Source organism: Nipponia nippon, unplaced genomic scaffold, assembly GCF_047370975.1.
Source record: "Nipponia nippon isolate SJK-2023a ecotype South Korea unplaced genomic scaffold, ASM4737097v1 scaffold_42, whole genome shotgun sequence".
NCBI lineage: Eukaryota > Metazoa > Chordata > Aves > Pelecaniformes > Threskiornithidae > Nipponia > Nipponia nippon.
Genome location: NW_028262361.1, coordinates 559,154 through 583,957, shown reverse-complemented (window position 1 = coordinate 583,957; position 24,804 = coordinate 559,154). Strand labels below are relative to the sequence as shown.

The 24,804-nt window shown below is 69.2% G+C and overlaps 4 protein-coding genes across 7 annotated transcripts; 1 reads left to right on the top strand and 3 right to left on the bottom strand.

The window, feature by feature from the left end:
- The first annotated feature begins 993 nt into the window (after positions 1-993).
- ICAM5 (intercellular adhesion molecule 5) lies at positions 994-7,766 on the top strand. The gene is made up of 11 exons (XM_087777925.1): positions 994-1,228; positions 2,622-2,747; positions 3,564-3,840; positions 3,917-4,228; positions 4,881-5,159; positions 5,237-5,515; positions 5,608-5,850; positions 5,930-6,172; positions 6,638-6,883; positions 6,986-7,249; positions 7,333-7,766. The coding sequence occupies exons 2-11, from the start codon at positions 2,688-2,690 to the stop codon at positions 7,545-7,547; spliced, it is 2,418 nt and encodes an 805-aa protein (XP_087634051.1). The 5' UTR covers positions 994-1,228; positions 2,622-2,687; the 3' UTR covers positions 7,548-7,766.
- Positions 7,767-7,852: 86 nt separating this feature from the next.
- ZGLP1 (zinc finger GATA like protein 1) lies at positions 7,853-10,239 on the bottom strand. 2 transcript variants are annotated; one of them, XM_087777928.1, is made up of 4 exons: positions 9,460-10,239; positions 9,041-9,129; positions 8,858-8,951; positions 7,853-8,775 (listed from the first exon to the last, which is right to left on the bottom strand). In XM_087777928.1, the coding sequence occupies exons 1-4, from the start codon at positions 10,104-10,106 to the stop codon at positions 8,652-8,654; spliced, it is 954 nt and encodes a 317-aa protein (XP_087634054.1). In that variant the 5' UTR covers positions 10,107-10,239; the 3' UTR covers positions 7,853-8,651. The 2 variants fall into 2 exon arrangements, with proteins under 2 accessions (XP_087634054.1, XP_087634053.1); XM_087777927.1 differs by having other exon boundaries at positions 9,041-10,239.
- A 1,771-nt stretch (positions 10,240-12,010) lies between these two features.
- On the bottom strand, positions 12,011-14,245 carry FDX2 (ferredoxin 2). Its single transcript, XM_087778027.1, has 4 exons — positions 13,918-14,245; positions 13,734-13,840; positions 13,247-13,334; positions 12,011-12,447 (listed from the first exon to the last, which is right to left on the bottom strand). Exons 1-4 carry the CDS (start codon positions 14,157-14,159, stop codon positions 12,291-12,293), a joined length of 594 nt encoding a protein of 197 aa, XP_087634153.1. The 5' UTR covers positions 14,160-14,245; the 3' UTR covers positions 12,011-12,290.
- Positions 14,246-14,568: 323 nt separating this feature from the next.
- Positions 14,569-24,277, bottom strand: RAVER1 (ribonucleoprotein, PTB binding 1). 3 transcript variants are annotated; one of them, XM_087778024.1, is made up of 14 exons: positions 23,817-24,277; positions 22,305-22,371; positions 21,052-21,521; positions 20,626-20,817; positions 19,854-19,983; positions 19,673-19,773; positions 18,295-18,403; positions 17,737-17,996; positions 17,433-17,526; positions 17,157-17,299; positions 16,946-17,026; positions 16,713-16,841; positions 16,468-16,623; positions 14,569-15,569 (listed from the first exon to the last, which is right to left on the bottom strand). In XM_087778024.1, exons 1-14 carry the CDS (start codon positions 24,030-24,032, stop codon positions 15,423-15,425), a joined length of 2,295 nt encoding a protein of 764 aa, XP_087634150.1. In that variant the 5' UTR covers positions 24,033-24,277; the 3' UTR covers positions 14,569-15,422. The 3 variants fall into 3 exon arrangements, with proteins under 3 accessions (XP_087634150.1, XP_087634149.1, XP_087634152.1); XM_087778023.1 differs by having other exon boundaries at positions 14,571-15,569; positions 18,295-18,406; positions 23,817-24,274; XM_087778026.1 differs by having other exon boundaries at positions 14,572-15,569; positions 16,540-16,623; positions 18,295-18,406; positions 23,817-24,272.
- Positions 24,278-24,804: the final 527 nt, after the last annotated feature.

Here is a 24,804-nt window from a genome sequence, read left to right as displayed (position 1 = left end):
TACAGGCAGGGGATTGGGTACAGGCAGGGGACTGGGGGTACAGGCAGGGGATTGGGGGTACAGGCAGGGGATTGGGTACAGGCAGGGGACTGGGGGTACAGGCAGGGGATTGGGTACAGGCAGGGGACTGGGGGTACGGGCAGGGGATTGGGGGTACGGGCAGGGGATTGGGAGTATGGGCAGGGGACTGGGGGTACGGGCAGGGGATTGGGGATACGGGCAGGAGAAGGGGGGTACGGGCAGGGGATTGGGGGTACGGGCAGGGGACTGGGGGTACAGGCAGGGGATTGGGGGTACAGGCAGAAGGGGGGTATGGGCAGGGGAAGGGGGTATGGGCAGGGGATTGGGGGGTATGGGCAGGAGAAGGGGGTACGGGCAGGGGAAGGGGGTACAGGCAGGGGATTGGGGGTACGGGCAGGCGACTGGGGGTACAGGCAGGGGACTGGGGGTACAGGCAGGAGAAGGGGGGTACGGGCAGGGGACTGGGGGTACAGGCAGGGGACTGGGGGTACAGGCAGGAGAAGGGGGGTACGGGCAGGGGAAGGGGGTATGGGCAGGGGATGGGGGGTACGGGCAGGAGAAGGGGGTACAGGCAGGGGAAGGGGGTACAGGCAGGGGATTGGGGGTACAGGCAGGAGAAGGGGGGTACGGGCAGAAGAAGGGGGGTACGGGCAGGGGAAGGGGGTACAGGCAGGGGATTGGGGGTACAGGCAGGGGATTGGGGGTACGGGCAGGAGAAGGGGGGTACGGGCAGGGGAAGGGGGTACGGGCAGGGGACTGGGGGTACAGGCAGGAGAAGGGGGGTACAGGCAGGGGATGGGGGGTACAGGCAGGGGACTGGGGGTACGGGCAGGGGAAGGGGGTATGGGCAGGGGATGGGGGGTACGGGCAGGAGAAGGGGGGTACGGGCAGGGGAAGGGGGGTACAGGCAGGGGATTGGGGGTACGGGCAGGGGATGGGGGGTACAGGCAGGGGATTGGGGGGATGGAGCCGGGCGACGCCGAGCGAGCGCGGCCGGAGCCAGCGGCAGCCGGAGCCAGCGGGAGCGCGGCAGCGCCTGGCGCTCGCTGGCACCGTCGCTGACGCCTCGGCGTGACACCGGCCCGCGCCACGCCATGCCCCGGCACGGCGCGCCCCGGCACGGTGAGGCCTGCTTCGGCTGCCGGCACCGGTGCGGGCAGGGAGGCGGCGTGGGCAGGCAGCGCGCCGCGGCGTTGCGTAGGCCGAGGTAGGGCCGGAGCGTGCTGCCGCGCGGCGGGGAGGAATCACGCCTCGCCCACGCCGCCGGCACGGCGAGGGGACGGGGCTGGGGGCGAGGGGGGCACCCGCCGCGGCGGCGGCGCGGCCTGTGCTCGAGGGGCACGGCGGCGTGCGCACGTGGTGCGCGCACACGCCAGCACGCACGCGCAATGCGTGGCTGCATGCACGGCTGCATGCACATGATGCAGGCAGCTGCATGCACGCGCGATGCATGGTTGGATGCGTGATACATGTGCCTGCATGCACATGCAATGCACCCCTGCATGCACATGCCTGCACGCACGCGATCCCCACGCCCGCATGCACGTGCAAGGCACACCTGCATGCACGTGAAATACACGCCTGCATGAACACGCAATGCGCGCCTGCATGCACACAATCCCCACGCCTGCATGCACACGATGCACATGCCTGCAGGCGCACACGATACCCATGCCTGCATGCACACACAATGCATGGCTGCATGCACACGATATAAATGCCTGCATGCACACGCAATGCACGCCTGCATGCACATGATGCACATGCCTGCATGCACACGCAATGCACGCCTGCATGCACACGATATAAACGCCTGCATGCACACACAATGCACACCATCCCCACACCTGCATGCACACGCAATGCACGCCTGCATGCACATGCTATAAATGCCTGCATGCACATGCAATGCACGCCTGCATGCACAAGATTTAAACGCCTGCATGCACATGCAACGCCCACGATCCCCGCGGCTGCATGCCCACGATGCACGGCTGCATGCAGGCGCTGCACCCCACGCCTGGATTACCCCCAGCTCCCCCCCGGCCCGGCCCGTGCCCTGCCCCCCCCCGGTGAGTGGGGGGGGGGACACGGGGGGGGGGCACCGCCGGGCCCGGTCTGTCGCTGCACCCACGCAGCACCGGGGCCTCCCCCGCGGCGCGGCTGCTGCTGGCACCGGGCTGCAACGGGGGGGGGGGCGGCGAGCGCGGGGGGCCCGATCCGGACCCGTTTGGGGGGCGGGGGGGTCCTGTGCAGCGCCGAGCATGGGGGGGGGGGGCCCGATCCGGGCACGTTTGGGGGGGTCCTGTGCAGGACGGAGCCGGGGGGGGGGGGGGGTGCGGGGGCGGGGGGGTCCTGTGCAGCGCCGAGCACCGGGCGGGGGAGGCCGAAGGCTCGGGAGGGCTCAGCCGGGGGCGGGGGGAGGAGCAGCCCCGCGGTACCGGCGCCGTCCTCGCCTCCGTGCGCGGCAGCGGAGCAGCTGCCTTCATCCCCATCCTCCTCCTCTTCATCCCCATCCTCTTCTTCATCCCCGTCCTCCTCTTCATCCCCATCCTCCTCCTCTTCATCCCCATCCTCCTCCTCCTCCTCTTCATCCCCAGCCTCCCCTTCCTCCCCAGCCTCCTCCTCCTCCCCGTGTCCCCCTACTCCAGCGGAGCCGGGCCCCGATGGCCCCCCCGTGCCCGGCCGGGCGGCTGCTGCCCCCCCTCCTCCTGGCGCTCGCAGGGAGGGGGGCGGGGGGGGGGGGAGGGGGGTCCCCGGGATGGGGGAGGGGGCTGGACCCCGGGGACCTGGGATCCATCGTGCTGGGAATTGGGGGGGGGGTGGTCTCCGGGGACCCCAGGCACCAGGGACCCTTAATTACGGGGGGTGGGCACCCCTGGGGACCCCCCCGACCCCAGAGACCCTTAATTACGGGGGGTGGGCACCCCTGGGGACCCCCCCGACCCCAGGGGCCCTTAATTACGGAGGGGGGGGCACCCCTAGGGACCCCCCTGACCCCAGAGACCCTTAATTACGGGGGGTGGGCACCCCTAGGGACCCCCCCGACTCCAGAGACCCTTAATTACGGGGGGTGGGCACCCCTGGGGACGCCCCCGACCCCAGGGGCCCTTAATTACGGGGGGGGGGCACCCCTAGGGACCCCCCCGACCCCAGGGGCCCTTAATTACGGAGGGGTGGGCACCCCTAGGGACCCCCCTGACCCCAGAGACCCTTAATTACGGGGGGTGGGCACCCTTAGGGACCCCCCCGACCCCAGAGACCCTTAATTACGGGGAGGGGGGGTGGGCCCCCAGGGCCCCGGACGCCTGGGTCCCCTGTTTCTGGAGGGTGGGGGGGAACCGGACCCCTGGGACCCCCGGGACCCCCGGGACCCCGGACGCCTGGGTCCCCTCCCGGGAGCAGGGGGCTCTCGGCACAGGGCTCGCTGGGCTGGGCCCTGGGGGTCCCCCCGCTGCCGGGATCGGGGTGGGGGGGTCTCCAGGCGGGGGGTGCCGGGGCTGAGCCGGCGGGGGCTGCCCGCGGTGGGGGCTCTCGCAGGGGCCGCCCGGGGCACGTTCACGGTGGGGGCCTGGCCGCGGGTGGCCGTGGTGCCCTTCGGGGGCTCGGTGGCCATCAACTGCAGCCGCAGCGCCTGCCCGGGGGGCAACGCCACGCTGGGGCTGGAGACCCCCTTGGCCGTGGGCATGGGCGCCGGCGGGCGCCGCTGGCAAAGCTTCCGGCTCCTCAACGTCTCCCAGTGGAGCCCCGGCACCGCCACGTGCTACGGGCGCTGCGGTGACGCCCAAGTCAACGCCAGCGCCGGCATCCTCGTCTACCGTGAGTACCGGGGCTGAGGGGCGGCTGGGCGGCATGGGGGGCCGCGGTTGACGGTTCGGTGGTCACCACCTCCCAGGGTTGCCGGAGCGGGTGGTGCTAGAGCCGGTGCCGGCCATGGCGGTGGGCGAGAGCCGTAACCTGACGTGCCGGGTGGTGGAGGTGGCTCCGGTAGGGAACCTGACGGTGACGTTGCGCCGAGGTGCCGAAACGCTGCGGACGGAGAGTTTCGGTGCCGCCGAGGGCAGCGCCAGCGTGGCTGTCAGTCACCTGCTGACCGCCGGCCCCGGGGACCACGGGCAGGATGTCACCTGCCACGCCGAGCTCTCCCTGCGGCCCCACGGGCCCCTCTTCGCCCGCGCCGCCGTCCCCCTCAAGCTGTCGGTTTTCGGTGAGTCCCCGCCGCGCGGCCGGGCTCCGGCATTGGTGCGGGTGCTGCTGTCGGGGGGAAGGAGCCAGGGAGCAGCTCGGCACCCCCCTGTCCCTGTCCCCACCCCTGTCCCCATTCCCATCCCATCTCATCCCAGTCCCCATTCCATCCCAGTCCCCATTCCCATCCCCATCCCATCTCAGTCCCCATTCCCGTCCCCATTCCATCCCAGTCCCCATTCCCATCCCAGTCCCCATTCCCGTCCCCATCCCATCCCAGTCCCCATTCCCAACTCCATCCCAGTCCCCATTCCCGTCCCCATTCCATCCCAGTCCCCGTCCCCGTCCCCATCCCATCCCAGTCCCCATTCCCGTCCCCATTCCATCCCAATCCCATCCCAGTCTCCCCGGGACTGGCCAGTTGAGCGCCATGACTCCAATCCTGTTCGTGGTGTGCACCACGCCACGCCGACTCCCTCCCTACCCTTGTCCGGCAGCCAGGGCCGTGCCGGGATCCCCGCTCCCACCCTGGTGCGGGGACGTCACCGCTGCCCTCCTGGCAGCTCCGCATCCTCACCGGAGCCCGGTGAGGGTCCAGCTGCCGGGATCCTCTCCCTGGCACCGAGGCGCAGCTGGGGACGAGGCACATCTCCGGTGACACCGCGTACCCACAGCCCTCCCCGAGCCGCCCCAGCTCCGGGCTCCCACCCGCCTTGAAGCCGGCACCGCCGCCAATGCCAGTTGCCGGATCGCCGGCGCCTTCCCCGCTGGGGACGTCCGCTTCAGCATCACCCTGGCAGAGCAGAGCCTAAACTTCACCGTGACGGCGACCGGGGACGTGCTCACCGCCGTCACCGTGCTCTCAACCAGCACCCCGGGGCAGCAGGAGCTGACCTGCACCGCCACGGTGGCGACGGCAGCACGGACAGCACGGACGTGGCTCCACGTCTACCGTAAGGCACCGGGTGCGGTGGGGCGGTTGCCGGATCCCATCCTGAAATCCCCTTGGACTCATGGCACCTTCCTGCAGGCTTCCCGGCTCCCGTCCTGGAGCTGAGCCCGGCATCGGCACCAGCGGGCAGCGAGGTGACGGTGGCGTGCCGCGCCGGGGTTGCCGACCCCCCTGCCGTCCGGCTGCAGCTCCGTGATGCCGACGGGGGGGTCCTGGCCGAGGGGCCGCAGGCCCGGCTAGAGCTGCGGTTGGTGGCCCGGCGGGAGGATGACGGGCGGCAATTCGGGTGCCGGGCCAGCCTGGCCATCGCTGACGGCATGGTGACAAAAGACACAGACACCCGGCTCGCCGTGCTCTGTGAGTGCCGCGCCAGGGGGTCCTGGTTGTGCCCGTGGCAGCCGGCACAGGCTGCTCCCGGCATTCCCGGTGCATCCCTCCGTCTTTTCCAGACAAGCCCGAAATGGCGGCGAGCGACTGCCCCAGCAACCGCACATGGCTGCGGGGGACACGGGAAGCGCTGTCCTGCCGTGCCACCGGCAACCCTGCACCCACCGTCGTCTGCGGCAGGAACGGCGTCGCCGTCAGCACCGGGGAGCCGGAGTTGGTCACCCGTTCCCGAGCCGGCACCTACATCTGCAATGCCACCAACAGCTTGGGGATGCGGAGCCGGCTGGTCACCATCCGTGTGGAGTGTGAGTGGCGCTGGCATCTCCCGCTGCAGCCGTGCCAGCGGCAACCGCGCTAACCGGGACCCCGCTTTCCCTCCCCCAGACGAGCCCACCCTGACAGAGAGGGGCTGCCCGGCGCACCGCACCTGGGTGGAGGGGGAGCAGTGGGAGCTCGCGTGCCGCGCCGATGGGGACCCCCCACCCAGCACCCGCTGCGCCCGCGATGGCGGTGCCCACCGCACCCGGGGGAGCCGGGCCGTCAGCCGGGCCGACGCCGGCCGCTACATCTGCCGGGCCACCAACAAGCACGGCTCGGCTGTTCGCAGCGTTGTTGTCACCGTCGAGTGTGAGTGCCGGGGGTGCCGGGGACGGGACGGGGATCTGGTGGTGCCAGGAGTGCCGGGACAGGGATCTGGTGGTGCCAGGGATGGGATGGGGATCTGGTGGGGCCGGTGGTGCCGGGGATGCTGTGGCTATGCTGGGGATGCCGTATCTATGCTGGGCATGGCACGGCCACGTCAGGGATGCTGTATCTGTGCTGGGGATGCCATAGCTGCGCCAGGGATGCCATTAGCTGTGCTGGCAATGCCATAGCCGTGCCGGGGATCCCATAACTGTGCCAAAGATGCCATGGCTGTGATACCGTGTCCGTGCCGGGGATGCCGTGTCCGTGCCAGCCTGGTGGGGAGCCCGGCCGCCTTTGGGCCGGTCCCATCGGCACAGGGTGGGGAGTGGGTCCTCACAGCCCCCCTTGGGCGGGGAGGGACACACGGCACCCAGCCCCCCGTGCCGTGTCCCTCCCGGTGTGCAGATGAGCCGAGCATCGGCGAGATGGGCTGCCCGGCGCGGCGGCTCTGGGTGGAGGGGACGCCGGCGGAGCTGGCCTGTGCCGCCAGCGGGAACCCCCCGCCCCACGTCGCCTGTGCCAAGCTGGGGGACGGCCAGGACCCCCCTCCGGCGAGCCCCAACGTCACCCGCGCCCACGCCGGCACCTACCAGTGCCGGGCCACCAACACCCACGGCTCTGCCCTCCGCAATGTCACCGTCGCCGTCGAGTGTGAGTGCGGGGAGTGGCTTTTTGGGGCAGAAAAGAGGGTTTTGGTTATTTTTAAACACCTGACGGTGGTTTTGGCTGATGGACGGTGCCGCCCCGGTGCAGACAGCCCCGCCGCGGTGAGCCTACGCGTGCTGCCCTCCGCCAACGTCTCACGAGGCGCCAGCTTCAGCGTGGAGTGCCGTGCCGAGGGGCTGCCCACCCCCACCTACGGCTGGGCGCTGCCGCCGGCCCCCAACCTCCGCTTCGCCGCCGATAACCGCTCGGTAGCCGTGGCCGGTGCTGCTGCCGCCAACCGGGGGCTTTATACCTGCACCGCAACCAACAGGCACGGCCGGCGAGCCGGCAGCGTGATGGTCCGGGTGGATGGTGAGATGGGGTCTATTGGTAAAGGGGGGGGGGTCTCTCCATCACCACCGCTGCGGCATCACCGGCACCTTCCCGCCCCGCAGAGAGCCGGCTGGCGCTGCTGGCCTCACTGGGCTCCTTGGGTGCCGTCACCGCGGTGGGTTTGGCGGCTGCCGGCGGTTATTACCTGAAGACGACGGCGTGCAAGAAGGGGGAATACAACGTGCGGGACGCCGAGGGCTCCTCCGAAGCTGCCTGCCTGCACCGGCAGCGGCACGACCGCGGGGAGGTTTACGGCATCCAGCTCACCCAGCCGTAACGGGGAACATCGCCATCCCGGGGGGGGATGGAGGTTTGGGGGTCCCTGGGTACCCCCCCCCCCCAGGCCGCAGTGGGGTTTGAGGGGTTTTTTTTGGTGTTTTTTAACCATTTCGGTGCCGAGGGCGGCACGGCCATAACTCAGGGGGGGAAGCGGCGTCAGCTCGGCTCTTCCCGGGGGATAAAGCGACACCCAATAAATAATGCCATTTTAATGAGAGGGAGGAAGATGGGGGCTCCGGCTGGGGGGAGGGGGCCCCGGGGCGAGCCCTGCTCCGAGCCCCCGCTGCCCCGGGGAGGGGGCCCATCCCCCCGCCCCGGCGTTAGGGTGCCCTGGAGTTGGGGGGCCCTGGGGGTCCCTACCCGCTCCCCTTCATTAAGGGACTCAGGTGGCCGGGCTCCTTGGGGTCCATCCTCTCCCACCCCCCCCAGAAATAAGGGACCCATCCGGGCACCCCAGAGCCCCCCACCCACTTGTGAGGGCCAGGCTGGGGGTGGGCAGGAGCCCCGCGGGTGCCAGCAGCGGGGGGGGGGGTCCCCGAGCCCATCCCCCTGCCACCCACGGGTGTCCGGTGGGTGCCGGGGCTCAGCCCGGCCTCAGCTCCCGATCCCGCCGGAAAATCCCGGGGCCGCTCAAAAGTTCTCGCCTTCCTGCCTGCACGGCCGCCCTTCGCTCCTGCCCGCGCCGGTGACCGCTCCTGCCCGCGCCGGTGACCGCTCCTGCCCGCTGGCCCCCAGCCCGCAGCCGGGGACAAGGACCCCCATCCCATGTGCCACCTCCTTGTCCCCAAGCCCTGTCCCACGTCCCCAACCCACACCCGGGACCCCCATCCTTGTCCCCGCAGCTCCCTGCCAGGGCCACCAAGCCACCGGTGATGGCATCAAGACCCAGCCAAGCACCGGCTCCCCCAAAGTCCCCCCCACTGCCACAACCGCCACCCCGTGCCCCCCGCAGCAGGTGACGCCGGGACGCACCAAGCTGCCATCAGCACCGGGACATTTAATTGCTCCCAAGGGATCGGCCAGGACCCCGACACCCCCCCAGCTTTCCACCGCCGTCACCGCTGCCACCAACGTCCCCTCGCCGCTGCCGGGGTCCTCGCCGTCACCGCTTCCCACCGCCGGCCGGGTGACATCGCTCCCCGCAGTGGGGACACTGGGGCCGGGGGGTCCCGCTCTTCCCGGGGATGTTCCAGCACCGCCGGCACCGCACCCGGTACTTCTTGTACCTGGGAGAAATCCCCGGGGTGAAGGCGGTGCCGGGGGTCCCCGGGGTGCGGGGTGTCACCGGGGGGGGTCCCCGTCCCCTACCTGATGCCGCAGGCGTTGCAGAGGGGGGTCCCGTTCTCGGCCGCTCGCCAGAGCGGGGTCCGGCGCGTCTTGCAGGATGCGCAGCGCTTGCTCCCTGCGGGGGACACGCGGCTGCACCCCCAAACCCAGCGGTGTCGGGGGGGGAGGGACACAGGGACACCCCCAGATCCCCCCCGGTCTTACCCTGGGCCAGGGGAGCGTCGTCCTCCGAGCTGCTGCCCGCCCCGGGGGGCCCGGCCGGGGGGCTGCTGCCCCGGCCCCCGCTGGGATCCCTGCGGGAAAGGGGGGTCAGGGGAGCGCGGGGACCCCCTGGAACGGGGAACCCCCCCGCCCCCGGCATGGGGACCCCCACCCCGGAATGGGGATCCCCCCCCCCGGGCATGAGGACCCCCCCGGAACGGGGACCCCCCCGGGGGCTGCCGGGTCCCCAGGGGCCATCGCCAGAGAGGGGGGGTCCGGTCTGGTGGGGAAGGGGATGCGGGGAGGGAAGGTGTAGCCGGACAGACGGACGGAGGAGCCCATGGCCCAGGGGTGCAGCCGGACAGACGGACGGGGCAGCCCCAGGTGCCCAGGGGCACAGCCGGACAGACGGACAGTACAACCCAAGTTCCAGGGATGCGTGGAGGTGCATCCAGATGGACAGAGCAGCCCAGGGATGCAGCTGGACAAACGGACGGTGCAGGCCAAGGTCCAGGGGTGCCCAGAGGAGCATCCAGACAGACGGACAGAGGAGCCCGTGGGCCAGGGGTGCATCCAGACAGACGGACGGAGGAGCCCACAGTCCAGGGGTGCATCCAGACAGACGGACGAAGGAGCCTGTGGGCCAGGGGTGCATCCAGACAGACGGACAGAGCAGCCCACGGCCCAGGGGTGCATCCAGACAGACGGACGGAGGAGCCCACGGCCCAGGGGTGCATCCAGACAGACGGACGGACGGAGGAGCCCATGGCCCAAGAGTGCATCCAGACAGACGGACGGAGGAGCCTGTGGGCCAGGGGTGCATCCAGACAGACGGACGGAGGAGCCCACGGCCCAGGGGTGCATCCAGACAGACGGACGGAGGAGTCCATGGCCCAGGAGTGCATCCAGACAGACGGACGGAGAAGCCCATGGCCCAAGAGTGCATCCAGACAGACGGACAGAGGAGCCCGTGGGCCAGGGGCGCATCCAGACAGACAGACAGAGGAGCCCGTGGGCCAGGGGCGCATCCAGACAGACGGACAGAGCAGCCCATGGCCCAGGGGTGCATCCAGACAGACGGACGGACAGAGCAGCCCGAGGTGCCCAGAGGCACGGCCGGACAGACGGACGGCAGGGCCGAGGCCCGCTACCTGCCGCCGCGGGCGGCGATGAGGAGGCGGCAGCCTTCGGCGCTGCCGGCGGGGAGGCGCAGGCGGATGCGCAGGGTCACCCCGCGGAAAGAGGGGTCCCGGGGCTCGGCGCCGCGCTGGGGGGCCGCCTGCTTGCGCCGCCGTCCGCTGCCGGTGCCGCTGCCGTTACCGGTGCCGTTACCGGTGCCGTTACCGGTGCCGCCGGCCAGGTGCCGGCACTGGAGGCTGATGAGGCTGAGAGCGTCGGGGCCGGCGGCGGGGGCCGGGGGGAGCCCCGGGGGCTGCGGGGGGGCGGCGGGCGGCGGCGGGGGCGGCGCGGGGGGGGCCAGCAGCCGCGCTGTCTCCTGCAGGAAGGTGAGGCCCTGCCCGGGGGGGCCGGGGGGCTGCAGGGCCCCGGGGGGGCTCCGGGCCCCCGCTGCTGCCCCGGGGGTGCTGTCAGGGCGCGGGGGGCGGGATGGGGACCCCCGCTGCCCCCCAGGGCTGCACCGGGCCACCCCGCCCCCCCGGCCAGGGCAGCCCCGGCCCCCGTGCTCCCAGTTCCCCCCAATCGGACCATTCCCAGTCCCGGTGCTCCCAGTTCCCCCCAGTCGGACCATCCCCGGCCCCCGTGCTCCCAGTTCCCCCCCAGTCGGACCATCCCCGGCCCCGGTGCTCCCAGTTCCCCCCCAGTCGGACCATCCCCGGCCCCGGTGCTCCCAGTTCCCCCCAGTCGGACCATCCCCGGCCCCAGTACTCCCAGTTCCCCCCCAGTCGGACCATTCCCAGTCCCGGTGCTCCCGGTTCACTCCCGGTGGGGCCCTCCCCGGCCCCAGTACTCCCAGTTCCCCCCCACTCAGACCATGCCCGGCCCCAGTACTCCCAGTTCCCCCCTCCAGTCGGACCATCCCCGGCCCCGGTGCTCCCCGTTCCCTCCCGATGGGACCATCCCCGGTCCCGGTTCCCCCCCAGTCGGACCATCCTCGGTCCCAGTGCTCCCAGTTCACCCGCAGTGGAGCCATCGCTGGTCCCGGTGCCCCCCCCAGTCGGACCATCCCCGGTGCCCCAGTTCCCCCCCGGTGGGACCATCCCGACCCCGGTTCCCCCCCGGCCGGACCATCCCCAGCCCCGGTGCCCCCAGGTCCCCTGCGGTGGGACCATCCTGCTCCCGGTGCCCCCGGTTCCGACCATCCCCGGTCCCGGTGCCCCCGGTAGGACCATCCCCGGTCCCGGTTCTCCCTGTTCCTCCCGGCCGGACCATCCCCGCTGTCCCCCCGGTGGGACACCCCCGCTTCCCCGGGCCAGGAGCGGAGCCCCGGGGCCCCGGTCCCCACCTGCGGGCTCGGGGGCCGCCGGTCGCGCCCCCGCCGGGGCTGGGGGGCGGCAGGAGGGGGCGGCAGGGCTCGGGCTCCAGGCAGAGCAGCCGCTGGAGCAGCGAGAAGTCCGGGGGCTGCCCCTCCAGGAAGAGCTGCTCCGCCATCACCGGCACCGGCACCGGCACCGGGCCCGGGCCCGGCCCTAAACCGGCTCCAGCTGCGCGGGGGCGGGGGCGGGGGCGGCGGGGAGGGACCCGGGGGCCGGGGCAGGGCCCCCCCGGGTGGGGCAGGGAGCCCCTTTTGGGGTACAGACCCCCCCCAGGGTGGGGTACAGAACCCCCATAATGGGGCAGGGACCCCCCAGGATGGGGTACAGACCCCCCCGGGTGGGGCAGGGAGCCCCTTTTGGGGTACAGACCCCCCCCAGGGTGCAGCAGGGAACCCCAGGGTGGGGTACAGCCCCCCCCCAAACGGGGCAGCACCGGGGGAGTCACGCCCCACACCCCTGCCCCCCCCCGAGGGACCCCAAGCACCGCTCAGCCGAGATTTATTCGTAACGAGCCCCAACGCTCGTTATCCCAAATCCAGAGCCCCCGGGGGGGGGGAGGGGGGGGCAGAGCCCAGTGTCACCCCCACCCCATGACCGGACCCCCCCGGCTCTGCCGTCCCCATCCCGCAGCGTCTCCTGCTCGGGGGGGGGGGGGGCCGAGGGGCCGCATCCTGCTTGCGGGGGGCTGCGTCCTGCTTCTGGGGGGGGGGCTCATCCCGCTGGGGGGGGGCTCATCCCGCGGGGGGGTCCCCCCCCCGCCGTCAGTGGGGCTTGGGGACGTGGCCGTCCACGTAGAAGTTGCGGGTGACCCTGGGGAGGACGAAGCGGGCGCCCTCCAGCGCGGGCGTCAGCAGGATCTGGCAGCCCAGGCGGGAATTCTCCTGCAGCAGCGGGGCCTGGTCCAGCAGGTCGTCTTCCCTGGGGGGGGCATGGGGAGCGGCTGGGGGGGGCGTGGGGGGGATCTCAGGGGGCGGGGGGGGCTGGAGGGGGGCTCAGGGCTGGGGGTGTGTGTGTGGGGGGGTCTCAGGGGGCGGGGGGGCTGGAGGGGGGCCCAGGGCTGGGGGGCGTGGGGGGTGTCTCAGGGAGCTGGGGGGGGCTGGAGGGGGGCCCAGGGCTGGGGGGGCGTGGGGGGGGGTCTCAGGGAGCTGGGGGGGCTGGAGGGGGGCTCAGGGCTGGGGGGTGTGTGGGGGGGTCTCAGGGGGCGGGGGGGGCTGGAGGGGGGGCCCAGGGCTGGGGGGGCGGGGGGGGGGTCTCAGGGAGCTGGGGGAGGCTGGAGGGGGGCCCAGGGCTGGGGGGCGTGGGGGGGGTCTCAGGGGGCTGGGGGGGCTGGAGGGGGTCAGGGGGTGGGGGGGAAGGGGTTTGGGGGGGCAGGGGTTCATGGCAGGGGGCAGAGGGGTCCCGGGGGGTTGTGGCCCCTGGGGGGGGGGTCAGGGGGTCTCTGGGGGGGGGTCAGGGGGATCCCGGGGGGTTGTGGTCCCTGGGGGGGGGGGGGGGGGGTCAGGGGGGGTCCCGGGGGAGGTTGTGGTCCCTGGGGGGGCGGTCAGGGGGTCTCTGGGGGGGGGTCAGGGTGATCCCGGGGGGGTTGTGGCCCCTGGGGGAGTCAGGGGGGTCCCAGGGAGGGGGATCAGGGGGTCGGGGGGGGGGCTGCGGTCGCCGGGGGGTCGGGGGGGGGGGCTGCGGTCGCCGGGGGGGTCGGGGGGCCCGGGGGGGCCGTTACCGCTCGTCGGGGGCCGGGAGCCGGTCGAGGTGGGGGGCGCTGACGTAGACGTGGCAGGTGGAGCAGGCGAGGGAGGCCTCGCAGGCGCCTGCGGGACCCCGCTCAGCACCGGGACCCCCCGGCACCGGGACCCCCCCGGACCAGGCCCCCCCGCTCAGCACCGGGACCCCTCCGGCACCGGGAACCCCCCCTCACTCAGCACTGGGACCCCACCCCGGGACCGAGACCCCCGGCACCGGGATCCGCCCCCCGCCCCTGTCCCGCCCCTGTCGGGACCCCCCATCCCGGTCCCGATCCCGGTCCCGCCTCCCCAGCCCTGGTCCCGGTGCGATCGTGCCCCCCCCCCCCGGTCCCGGTCCCGGCCCATCCGTGTCCCCCCCAGTCTCGATTCCTCTCCCGGTCCCGCCCCCCTCCCCAGCCCCAGTCCCGGTACGATCGTGCCCGCCCCCGCCGCAGCCCCGCCGCCGGTGCCGGTACCGGTACCGACCCTCCAGCTCCAGCCCGTGCCGCTGCGCCAGATGCAGCACGTTGTCCCCGACGCGGCCCCGCACCGGGACGTGACGCCCCGTCCGGTCAACGAAGACGACGTTTACCCTGGGGAGGGGACACGACACCGGGAGTCAGCACCGGCAGCCACCTCCCGGTATCGGTACCGGCTCCCCGGTACCCACACGGCGCCCTCCGGCTCCTCCGCCGCGGTCCCGCCGCCGCTGAGGCCCCGCACCGCTCCCCGCAGCAGCCGCCGCGTCACGGAGCCGCCGCTCGCCGCTGCCATGGACGCCGCCATGACGGGCGGCACGTGACCGCCGCCACGTGACCAACGCCGCCGGCAGCGGGCCAGGGCCAGGAGGGGGAACCGCGCTGGTCCTAGTGCCCGCCCCGCCTCAGGGCTGGGAATTACCCCCCCCCCCATTAACCCCCCCCCGCGGGGGGGAACCCCCACAATGGGGGGGTACAGGGGCCCCCTTGCACTGGGGGGGCCTTGGGTGAGGAGGGGGGAGACAGGGGACCCCTCTAATGGGGGTGGGGGGACATAACGGGGGGCTCCTTGCATGAGGATAGGGGACCCCTATAATGGGGGGGGGGGGCTTCTTGCATGAGGAGGGGGCACCCCCCAAACTGGGGGAGACATGGAGGGGACCCCACACATGAAATCAGCCCGGGGGGGGGGGGGAACCCCTTGAATGGGGGGGACACAACAGCCAGGACCCCCCTCCCCCCCCCCCTTGCTTGGCCATATTGGGGAGGGGGACAGGGACAAATTGGGGGGGGGGGGGGGGTCTCCCTCATTGGGGTAACGATGTCACAGCGAGCGTAATAAAAAAGGGGAGGGGAGAGGTGATATAAATATAGCTTTACTTTGGGGAGGGCCCGGCGAGGGGGGGCCACACGCCCCCCCCGTACAGCAAACCAGACAGCATCGACAGTAGAAAGGGGGCAACAACTCAAAACCCAGGGAACCCCCCCAAAAAAAGAGGGAGGGAGGAGAAAAAGAGGGTGGGGACCCCCCCAAAGCACCAGCTGGGGGGGCTGTGCCCCCCCAACCAAGCGGGGTGGGGGGGGGGGGAAGGCAAAGCCCCCCCCCGGGAGGGAAGGAAGAACTTTTAAAAAAAAAAAAAAAAGAAAAAAAAAAAGGCAATAAAAACGAGCGTTAAAGTAAAAAGGCAACTTTTACCCCCAAAAAAGTGTAAAATGGCGGCAGCTCCGGTCTTTAAAAAACAAGTAAAACAGGAAAAAAAAAAAAAAAACCCACACGGGTGAAATGTTGGGGGGGGCGGCGCCGTGCCCCCCCCAGGGCCGGGGACCCCCCCTTCCGCGCCCCAAGCAGCGGGTTAAGGCGGGGAGCGCGCGGGGTTCTTTTGGGGGGGGGGACGGGGACGACACACGCAGCTCCCAGTTACTGCTCCGGGAAGGGGCACTGGAAAATGGGGGGGGGGGCACTGGAAAATGGGAGGGGGTGGCTCTCGGGGACCCCCTGACAGCACTGGGGAGGGGGGGGGCCTCCATGCTGAGGCCCCCCCCCCCCCTCCTCCAGCGAGTCTTTCACATCACTAAAACCCTCCAAAAATAATCCAAAAAAAAGACTAAACATTAAAAAAAAAAAAAGGAAAAAAACCAACCCACGTTTGTACAAGATTTACAGGGGGGGAGGGGGGATTTTGGGGGGAGGGGGGGGCTAAAATATCCTCTTCCGCTTCAGGTAGGAGTCGGCGTAATGCCCCCCCAGGCCCTGGGAGTGCTGCCCCACGTAGCAGCCCTCGGGGCTGGGCTCCGGGGAGGGCAGGAGGTGGGAGAAAGCCCGTTTCTGGCCCCCCACCGGGGTCTGCAAGAGAAGAAAAGAAAGAATGGGGGGTCTTTGGGGGGGGTCTTTGTGGGGTTTGGGGGGGGTTCTTACCTTGGAGTGGGAGCTGTGCGAGTGGCTGGGGGGTTGGGGGCTTTTTGTGGGGTCTTTGTGGGGTTTGGGGGGGTTCTTACCTTGGAGTGGGAGCTGGGTGAGTGGCTGGGGAGTCTTTGGGGGGCCTGGGGGGTTTTAGGGGTGGTTGGGGGGGGTTTCTTACCTTTGAGTGCAAGCTGGGCGAGTGGCTGGGGGGTCTGGGGGGTCTTTGTGGGGTTTGGGGGGTTCAGGGGGGTTTTGGGGGAGGGGGTGTACCTTGGAGTGGGAGCTGTGCGAGTGGCTGGGGGGTTTGGGGGTCTTTGGGGGGCCTGGGGGGTTTTAGGGGTGGTTGGGGGGCGTTTCTTACCTTTGAGTGGGAGCTGGGCGAGTGGCTGGGGGGTCTGGGAGATCTTTGTGGGGTTTGGGGGCCTTGCGGGGACCTGGGGGGTTTTAGGGGGTTTCTTGCCTTTGAGTGGGAGCTGTGGAAGTGGCTGGGGGGTTGGGGGGTCTTTGTGGGGTTTGGGGGGGTCTTTGGGGGGTTCTAGAGGTGGTTTCTTTACCCTGGAGTGGGAGCTGTGCGAGTGGCTAGGGGGTTTGGGGGGGTTTTGGGGGGTCTTGGGGGGTTATAGAGGTGGTTTTGGGGGGCTTATAGGAGTGGTTTGGGGGGGGTTCTTGCCTTTGAGTGGGAGCTGTGCGAGTGGCTGGGGGTCTGGGGGGTCTCTGTGGGGTTTGGGGGGCTTTAGGGGGGTTTTGCACCTTTGAGTGGGAGCTGTGTGAGTGGCTGGGGGGTCTGGGGGTCTCTGTGGGGTTTGGGGGGTTTCGGGGTGGTTTTGGGGGGGTTTCGTACCTTCGAGTGGGAGCTGTGCGAGTGGCTGGGGGGTCTGGGGGGGTCTCTGTGGGGTTTGGGGGGGTTTCGTACCTTCGAGTGGGAGCTGTGCGAGTGGCTGGGGGGTCCCAAGGCGAGGACGGTGTCTGTGGAGGCCGACGGTGGCATCCCGACAGCCTTGGCGGGGGGAGAAGGGGACACATTAAGGGGGGGTCCGGGCAAAGGGGGGGGTCCCCAAATCCCTGGGGACGCGAGGGGGGGCTCACCTTGTTGAGGTGACTCTGTTTGAGCCCAGCTTGAAGGCCACTGGTGAAGTAGGAACTGGGAGATCCTGAGTAAAAGGGGGGTAGGGGCGGCCCCAAAGCCCCTCGTTCGAACCCCGGGGACGAGGAGAGCTGAAAGGGGAAGGGCTGCAGGTGACAATCGGGGACAAAAACAGGGTGGGGGGCCCCCTACTTTCCCATTCCACCCCCCACAAGGTGTTGGGGGAGCTTTTTACCTTGTGTCTGCTGTGCCCGAAGCCCCCCAGGATGGGTCCAGCGTGGTCTCTCGTCTGGGGGTAAATCCGGGAGCCCAAATCCTTCTCCGGAGAGAAGAGGGGTTAGAGGGGCTGCCCCAGCTCCGCTATCCCCCCCAAAAACCTTCTAAGCCCCCCAAAAAAACCTTCTAAGCCCCCCAAAAAAACCTTCTAAGCCCCCCGGTGCACCCACCGGCTGGTAATCGAAGGTGTAGGTGTCTCCGGCCAGCCCGGGTGAGGGTAGGAGCGGGTCGGCCAGGGAGGGCTGGGAGATCCGAGGGTTGGAGATGCTCCCCAAAACGCCGGCTTTCAGATTAAACCCTTTGTTGGCGGCGCCTGAAAAGGCAAAGAGTTGTTGAGGGGGGAGGGGGAAAGAAATCAACCCCAAAGGGCTCCGGTTCCTCCCCGCTCTTCATCCCAAGGGGATTTCCCTTCTCCATTTGGGAAAAGGGAAGCGGAGGGCGCTCACCTCCCAGGCTGTTCGCCGGCAAGAGGCTGTGCAGGTTCAGGTAGGGGTTGAGAGGAATCTTGAAGTCTTTGGGGGGCTCCCCCAGGAGTGAGACCTGTGAGAGAAACACTTGGGGGGCTCAGGTGGCTCCTCGAGGGGCTCAGGTGGCTTCCCAGGGGGCTCGGGTGGCTTCTCAAAGGGCTTGGGGGGCTCCCCAGGGGGGTTGGGCAGAGAAACCAGCCCCCAAACGCCGTTGGAGGGCATTTGGCGACGACACGGAGCCCCCGAGGTGCCACGGGCTTCTCCCGGAGGGAGGGGATCTTACCCCGGAGGCGGGAGGTCCGTTTTCGCTCTGCTTTGGTTTTTGGAGACCACTGATGACGGATCCCAAAATGGAGGTGGTGAGACCCTGCAGAGCCGGGGGGGTGACGGCGGGAGGGGTGAGCTGAGGCACCTGCGTCCCCAGCACCGAGTTTTCCCGATCTACTCCCACCGGTCCCAGGAAAGAAGCCAGGGGTACGTTTCCAGAAGGCAAAATCGGTGATTTTACGTGTCCCTGTGCCATGTCACCGGGCAAGGGGCCACCTGGGAAGACAGAAGGAGAGGGATGGCACCGGCATCCAGCCCCCCCACCTTGCTTCCAGCCTTTTCTCCCCGCTCCACGCAAGCTGCCTCGCCCCGGCGTCCGTCCCCCACCAGGAAAACCCGACCCCGGCCCCCTCCGCTCCTCCCAACCTGCCCGGGGGGGTCCCCTGGGTGGTTTCCCCCCCCAAAATCACACTCGGGGGGGGGGGGGGGTGTCACGCCCTCAGCCTGGCACCGCAGGGGTCCCTTTCTCCACCCGAAAGCGCCGTCGGGCAGAGCCCGTGCCGCCGGCTGTTACCTGAGGCGAGCTCTCCCAGGAGCTGGCTGGGGGGCTGCGCCGGCGCGTTGGCCAAACCCAGGGCGCCGTGGGGCAGGGAGCTCAGCGGCGAGTCGCCCAGGATCCCCGGCTTCTGCAAAAGAGAGCGGGAGGTTCACGCCGCGCGACATCGGGCCTTCCATGGCGGATCCGTGGCTCCGGAGGCGGCGGAAAACCCCTGGCGCTTGCGGGATGGAGGGGAACGGAGGCGGCACGAGGGCCTCCAGATCGTGGCCGTCGGCTAAAAGCTTGGCAAGAAACGCGCCGCAGAGAGACCCGGCTGCAAATTCACGGCTCTTTAAGCAGGGAATACCAGAAATAACGCCGGGCAGACGCTCCCCGCCACGGTTCAGCGCAAATTTTTGTTCAAAACGGTCCATTTGCGCTGGAACGAAGGAGCCAAGCCACTCAGCCCTGCGCAGACATCGTTCGCCGAGGCAGTGAGTTGAAGGGGAGCCGACGAGGGATGGGGGCTCCCCTCTTCTCACCCCCCCAGCGAGCCTGAGCTCGGCGCGGGCACCGGCTGACCAAGCGTGGGACAGAGGCAGAGAGCCGACCAGCCGCCTCGCCGGATCCCCGGAGCGGAGCCGCTCACGGAGGCCGAGCCCTCCGGTCTCCGATTTGGAGCAACGACTCGCTTCTCCCCGCAAGGAGAGCGGCTCCGGCGTTACTGGAGTCACTGGGGTGACTGGTGTCACCGCCAGAGCCCTCACCGCGATCGCTGCCTGGTCTTAAGGATGGGAAGGAGGATGCGGGGAAGGCGCCGGCGGGGGTCCCGGCGCTCCGGCTCGGCACCACCGCACACACAGCATGTTACCGCGCCGGCTGCCTCCTACCGCTCACAGGGAAGAGGGTTTGGTTCTCCTTGCTCTGCAGCAGCTGTGTCCGGACCTGGTTCTGCAGGAACAGGGAGTTCCCAAGCAATGCCTTCCGGGGCAGAAAGCACAGCGAGAAAGACCAGAAAAGACAGAAAATCACTCAAAAAGAGGGAAAAAACCAAGCGCGGGGCGGTTCGAGAGGCACGGGGAGAGCGAGAAGTGCGGCAGGGAGCTTTAATCCTCGCTTTGCTCCTCTCTTTACTCCTCAACTGGCAGCGAGAGTTTCGGGAGAGGCCGCGGAGATGCGTGAGCCGGAGCGGAGATATGAGGCGAGACGGTGCGGAAAACGGCAGCGGCACGAGGCCGCCGTCGGGTTTGGGAGACCCCCGCCCATCGGCGGCGGCACGGGCAGGACCCTGATCTAAGAGGAGATGTGTTTCTCGCAGAAGCGAGGCAGGCGGGAGCGCAAGGGCTCCGGCACGACAGCAGCGCTGGCGTCCGCGGCGCGAAGGGAAGCCGGCATCGGTGAAAATCCCGCGTACCTGCTGGGCTTGGGTTTGGTTCTGAAGCGCGAGTTGGAGGAGAGCCGTGGAGAGGGCCGGGTTGGTCACCAGCGGCACGGAGGGAGCGGCGCCCAGGATTCCTGGAGGGAAGAGAAGCCGGAGGAATCGCCGGCCGCAGCGAGGACAAACCGCCCGGCCTCTGCTCTGCGTTCGGCCTTACCCTGTTTGCCTCCGACGGCCCCGTGGAGCAGGGGGTTGAGCAGCAGCTGGAGGGAAGCGGGATTTCCCAGGCTGTTGAGAATTTGGAGGATATTCGGCTCAGGGAGGAGCCCTTTCCCACGATTCAGCGCCTTAAAAAACCAAAAAACAGCGTGTTAAAAGCAAGACAACCGGCTTCGAGGCTTCCCCCACCACAGGCCACCCTGAAATTACCCTTAAGTTCCCCAAACCAGTAAGATTCCAGCTCTGAAAATCCAGTTCCCAGCAAGATCGTTCCCAAATATCCCATTGTAGGGCAGGGAGGAAACGACCGACCCATCCCTACAGCTGACGAAAGCCGAGGCGCAGCGGCTGCCGCGCAGTTTGCCATCGGTATCGGCAGCTACGCCGTCGGCAATCCTGCCGGCGCGGCACCTGCCCGGCAAAGCTCTCCACGCCAAGCAGCCGCTGGATTTTGGCAACAAGCAGCATTCCCGCTCTGAGTTTTGTGGCGGCGCGCGGGAATACGGGAGCAACAGGGGAATTTGTGCCGTGCGATCGGAGCCTGGGAGCGGCAGCGTGCCAGAGATGCCCCGAAGCAGGAGCTACAGGCAACAGACGGCTGCTCCGTAGGGGATCCGATGGGAAATGTGCCGGCTGCTCCACGACAGCCTGCTCCAGGCTGGATACCCGACCTTGGGAATGCCGGCAGCGCCTGTCACGGTGCCAGCAAGCTGCGAAGGGAAGAGGGAGCGAGGAGGAGGAGGAGGAAGCAGCACACACACAAGCCTCACCGTCGCCTGCGCGGCTATCAGGGCGGCCAACATACTGCGGCCGGGAGGGCCGGGAGCGCAGAAGGAGACTCGGACGTGATTCCCGGCGAGCGGCAAACCGTCCGTGGCCTGCTGAACCATCTCTGCCATCTCCGCTGACTCGTACTCCAGGACGGCGAAGCCCTTCAGCTGCCCGTCCTGCCCGTAGGCCAGCTAGGAGAGGAGAGGCATGCCAAAGGGAGGGTTAGCACGACAGGAAGGGACGGAGCCAGCGCCAGCGCGACCCTGAGAGACCCTCACGCGCCGATACGAGGCTGTTGCACCCCGGGGTGCCGCTCGCTTTCGGCTGTCAGCCTTCCCGGGAGCTCGACAAAGAGCGTGGGGGGGCTCAGAGAAAGGCTGCACCCCAGAAAAAGCACCTTTACCCCCCCAAAATCCCCCCCTCACCTGGCAAAAAGCGGGGGCGCAGGCGGCGGAGAAGACCTGCCGCAGCTCCTCGAGGTCGGCGTAGTTGTGGGGCAGCTTGTCGACGCACAAGCACTTGGAATGGAGAAGATCTAACGTCAACTGGTTGACGTCCGTCCAGTGGACGTAGAGAGTCCGCGTGCCCAGCTGCTTCCCCAGCAGATCCGACTTGGCTCTGGCCGCCGAATCCTTTTTCATATATTCCACAAATCCGTAACCTTTCGAGTGTCCCGTTTTTTCGCTGTAGACCAGGAAACAACGTTCCAAGTTGCCGAAAGGGCGGACGAGCTCTTCGAATTGTTGTTGGGTGTAGAGCTGGGGGAGGTTGGCGATACACAGGAGGGCGTCCGTGGGCTGCAGCTGCACCGAGATCTCCTTCTCCCGGAGTTTGCTCAAGTGGAATTTTTTGATGGCCGATTCCGCCTGTTCCCCGTTGAGCAAGGTGACAAACGCTGCGGGAGCAGAAGCGGGAGGGAAGGGTGAGGCCGCGCGGCGCCCGCGGCACCCCAAAACGTGAAGCCGCGGGGGGCTGGCGAGGCGCAGGGTTAAACCTCGGAGGATGGGGGGTGAAATTCACCCCTCCGGCCGCCGTTAAGTGCCCAAAGCCCCGACGAGGCGAGGAGCTGGAGGGAAAGTCTCGGCGAGCGCCGGCCGGTGAAATCACACCGTCCTCGGTGAAGCCTCGCGCAAGGCAGCCCTGTCCCCAAGCTCCAGAGAGACACCGGTGCCCCCAGGTCCCAGCCACCCTCACCTCCCCGGGCTGGAGGAGCTCCCGCAGCTTCCTCTGCCCTCGAGAACCATTTTAGGGGTGCGGGGGATAACGCCAGCAGGCACAGCCCCCCAAAAGGGGCCGGATTGAACACCCTCGGTTTGGAAAGCCAGGGGTTCGGGAAGCGACGTAAATCCCACGCTGCAATGTACGAAGTCTCCCGGGGGGGGTTTAAACCCTGCAACCGTTAATTTTCCACCCGCCAAGAGCTAGCCGCCACGCAAAAAGGGTGCAGCGAGCGTGGCTGAGGGTGAAACCCTACGCAGGGCGCAGTCGGGGGGGGGGGACACAGGCGGAGAATCGCTGCAGAATAAGGTGTTGCCTTTCCCAACGGAACACCCAGCAGCGGAAAAGCCACCGAACGCGGCACCGGGGGGGGCGGGGGGCTGAGCCTGGCCGCGGCGATAGGATTCGGCGCTGAGAGAGCGTTCGCCGGAGACGCCCGCCGCGAGAGCAGCTTACTCACCAGTCCCTTTGTATTTGTCCACAAAGCAGTATTTCAGCTCGTAGTCGCTCAGCAGATCGTGGACTTCCTGGATAAACAGAGGGGTTTTAAATAAAAATAATAAAAAAAGAGGAGTCAGCTTCTAGGGAGAAGCTCCAGCCCCTCGCTCCGGCGGGTCCCCTAATTCCCACAGGTCACCCCAAAATATTTCCGCTTCTCCCTGGGCTTGGAGAAGGAGGCAGAGAGGGAACGGGCTCGGTCCAACGCGAAGATGCTCCCCGGGGATCCTCATCGTGCACCCAAACGAGCCCTTCGGCCCCGCTGTCTCCCTCCCTCCTCGCGGCGTCACCTCCCGCGTCCCCAATTTGACGCCCCGAGGGTGTTTATCCCTTAAGGCCGCCGGGGAAGCCGCTCCTCCTCCCAGATAAGCATCTCCAAACCAGTTGTGTCGCCTCCAGCTCAAGACTTTGCCCTCCCTGAAATAATTTACAAGCCTTCGGCCTCTCTGACACTCCGGGGCGATAATTAACTCTGATTTACGGGGAAGGGAATTAAAAAAGCAGGCGGGAAAGAGCGCTGAGGCGGCTGGGGCTCTCGGGGCTCGTTTGAGGTGGGTACTGGGGGCTCGTTAAGCGGCGCTGGCTCTTCCTTGGAGCCGAGTTTGGGGGGCGACTCCCCTGTTCCCCCCCGGGAACCGTTAAAGCGATAATTAAGGGGGGGTTCGGGGGGGCAGGAACCGGGGTGAGCCGAGGCCGTGAGGGGTTCAGGGAGGCCCGAGGAGCGGCCAAAGAGCCAGAGGCAGGAGCCGGCGGAGCTCGGGACCCCACCCCAGCCGCCCCCCGTCATTCCAGCAGCCGCATCCGAGGCCCGGCCCGGCTGCCCCGGCGCTGCCCGTTAGCCTGGCTCCTCACCGGTACCGGGCTCAGCTTTGCCCTCACCCCGCCCCCCCCCCCCCAAACCGGCCCCTACCAGAGACCTCCACCCCAAAGCCTCAACTCCTGCCCCGCTCCCACCCCCGGGGGGCTCCAACCGGCACCCCCAGGCCCATCCTCAGCCTCCCCCGCCGCAGCCCCAGGCCCGGTCTCCCCTCAGCCTCCCCCGCCGCAGCCCCGGGCCCAGCCCCGGTCTCCCCTCAGTGTCCCCCGCCGCAGCCCCGGCCCCGGTATCTCCTCAGCCCTGGTCTCCCCTCAGCTTCCCCGCCGCAGCTCCGGCCCCAGCATCTCCTCACCCCCGGTCTCTCCTCAGCCTCCCCCACCGGAGCCCCAGGCCCGGTCTCCCCTCAGCCTCCCCCGCCGCAGCCCCGGTCTCCCCTCGGCCTCCCCCGCCGCAGCCCCGGGCCCGGCGTCTCCTCAGCCCCGATCTCCCCTCAGCCTCCCCCGCCGGAGCCCCGGGCCCGGCCCCGGCCCCGCTCTCCCCTCAGCTCCCCCCGCCGCAGCCCCGGGCCCGGCGTCTCCTCATCCCCAGTCTCCCCTCAGCTCCCCCCGCCGCAGCCCCGGGCCCGGCCCCGCTCTCCCCGCAGCCCCCGGCCCGTACCTGGTTGCTCACGTCGGCCGGCAGCCCGCGGATCAGCACCTTACGGCGGTTACGGAACTGGCGGGCGCTGCGCTCCAGGCGGCTCCGCACCTCGGCCGGGTCCAGCACCGGTAGCTCCTCCTCGGGGGCCCGGCCCAGGCCCGGGGCCGCTACCGGTAGCTCCGGGCTCGGTGCCGTTACGGCGCCCGCCAGGGAAAGCGCCGCTGCCGCCGCCATCTTGGGCACCCGCCGCCTCCTGGGACCATCGAGATGCAGGCGGCGGGTAGAGCGCCGTCAATACGCCGCCGCCTCATTGGCCCGCCCGCTGCCACGCCCACGCGGCAGCATTCGGGGCGCTCATTGGGCAGGGCGAAAAAAACAAGCCGGCACCACCGGCGCTCGCCATTGGGCGGAAACGCCCCTTATTAGCATGCGACCTCCTGATTGGACGGAACCGGACGAGCCCTGCGATTACGGCACTCTATTGGCTGCTTCCCGGGAGCCACGCCCCTGAGCAACCCGACCCTTGACCCCCCTCACCCTATAGGGCCCCGGAGACACCCCCCCCCACCACCCTATAGGAACCCTGAGACACCCACTTCTATAGGGGGCCCGGGGCCCTCCCCGCCCTATAGGGACCCCAAGACCCCTCCCTCACCATATAGGGACCCGGAGACACACACACACACACACCCCCCCTCATCCTATAGGGGCTCCTGACCCCCTTATACACCCTACAGGGACCCCAAGACACCCCCCTCCTCACCCTATAGGGGCCCCTGACCCCCTCCCCCCCCCCCATACCCTATGGGGCCCCAAGACTCCTCCCTCTTCACCCTATAGGGACCCTGAGACACCCCCCTCACCCTATAGGGGCCCCTGACCCCCTCATACACCCTATAGAGACCCCAAGACACCCCCCTCCTCACCCTATAGGGGCCCCTGACCCCCCACTCTATAAGGGACCCCAAGACACCCTCCCCACCCTATAGGGGTCCCTGATGCCCCC

What these genes read in the sequence shown, in the direction of transcription:
- RAVER1 (XM_087778023.1), bottom strand. Translation starts at nt 24,032, where the DNA reads ATGGCGGCGGCAGCGGCGCTTTCCCTGGCGGGCGCCGTAACGGCACCG. An exon ending in CGGCCGACGTGAGCAACCAG is followed by an intron (nt 22,372 to 23,816) that starts GTACGGGCCGGG and finishes CTGTTTATCCAG; the next exon opens with GAAGTCCACGATCTGCTGAG. An exon ending in TGATAGCCGCGCAGGCGACG is followed by an intron (nt 19,984 to 20,625) that starts GTGAGGCTTGTG and finishes TGGTTTTTTAAG; the next exon opens with GCGCTGAATCGTGGGAAAGG.
- ZGLP1 (XM_087777927.1), bottom strand. Translation starts at nt 10,106, where the DNA reads ATGCACCCCTGGGCCATGGGCTGCTCTGTCCGTCTGTCTGGATGCGCC. An exon ending in CGACGCTCCCCTGGCCCAGG is followed by an intron (nt 8,952 to 9,040) that starts GTAAGACCGGGG and finishes TGTCCCCCGCAG; the next exon opens with GGAGCAAGCGCTGCGCATCC. An exon ending in TGCAACGCCTGCGGCATCAG is followed by an intron (nt 8,776 to 8,857) that starts GTAGGGGACGGG and finishes GATTTCTCCCAG; the next exon opens with GTACAAGAAGTACCGGGTGC.
- ICAM5 (XM_087777925.1), top strand. Translation starts at nt 2,688, where the DNA reads ATGGCCCCCCCGTGCCCGGCCGGGCGGCTGCTGCCCCCCCTCCTCCTG. An exon ending in GGTCACCATCCGTGTGGAGT is followed by an intron (nt 5,851 to 5,929) that starts GTGAGTGGCGCT and finishes TCCCTCCCCCAG; the next exon opens with ACGAGCCCACCCTGACAGAG. An exon ending in CGTTGTTGTCACCGTCGAGT is followed by an intron (nt 6,173 to 6,637) that starts GTGAGTGCCGGG and finishes CCCGGTGTGCAG; the next exon opens with ATGAGCCGAGCATCGGCGAG.
- FDX2 (XM_087778027.1), bottom strand. Translation starts at nt 14,159, where the DNA reads ATGGGGGGGGGGGTAATTCCCAGCCCTGAGGCGGGGCGGGCACTAGGA. An exon ending in GCACGGGCTGGAGCTGGAGG is followed by an intron (nt 13,335 to 13,733) that starts GTCGGTACCGGT and finishes GGGGTCCCGCAG; the next exon opens with GCGCCTGCGAGGCCTCCCTC. An exon ending in CTCCCGGCCCCCGACGAGCG is followed by an intron (nt 12,448 to 13,246) that starts GTAACGGCCCCC and finishes TGCCCCCCCCAG; the next exon opens with GGAAGACGACCTGCTGGACC.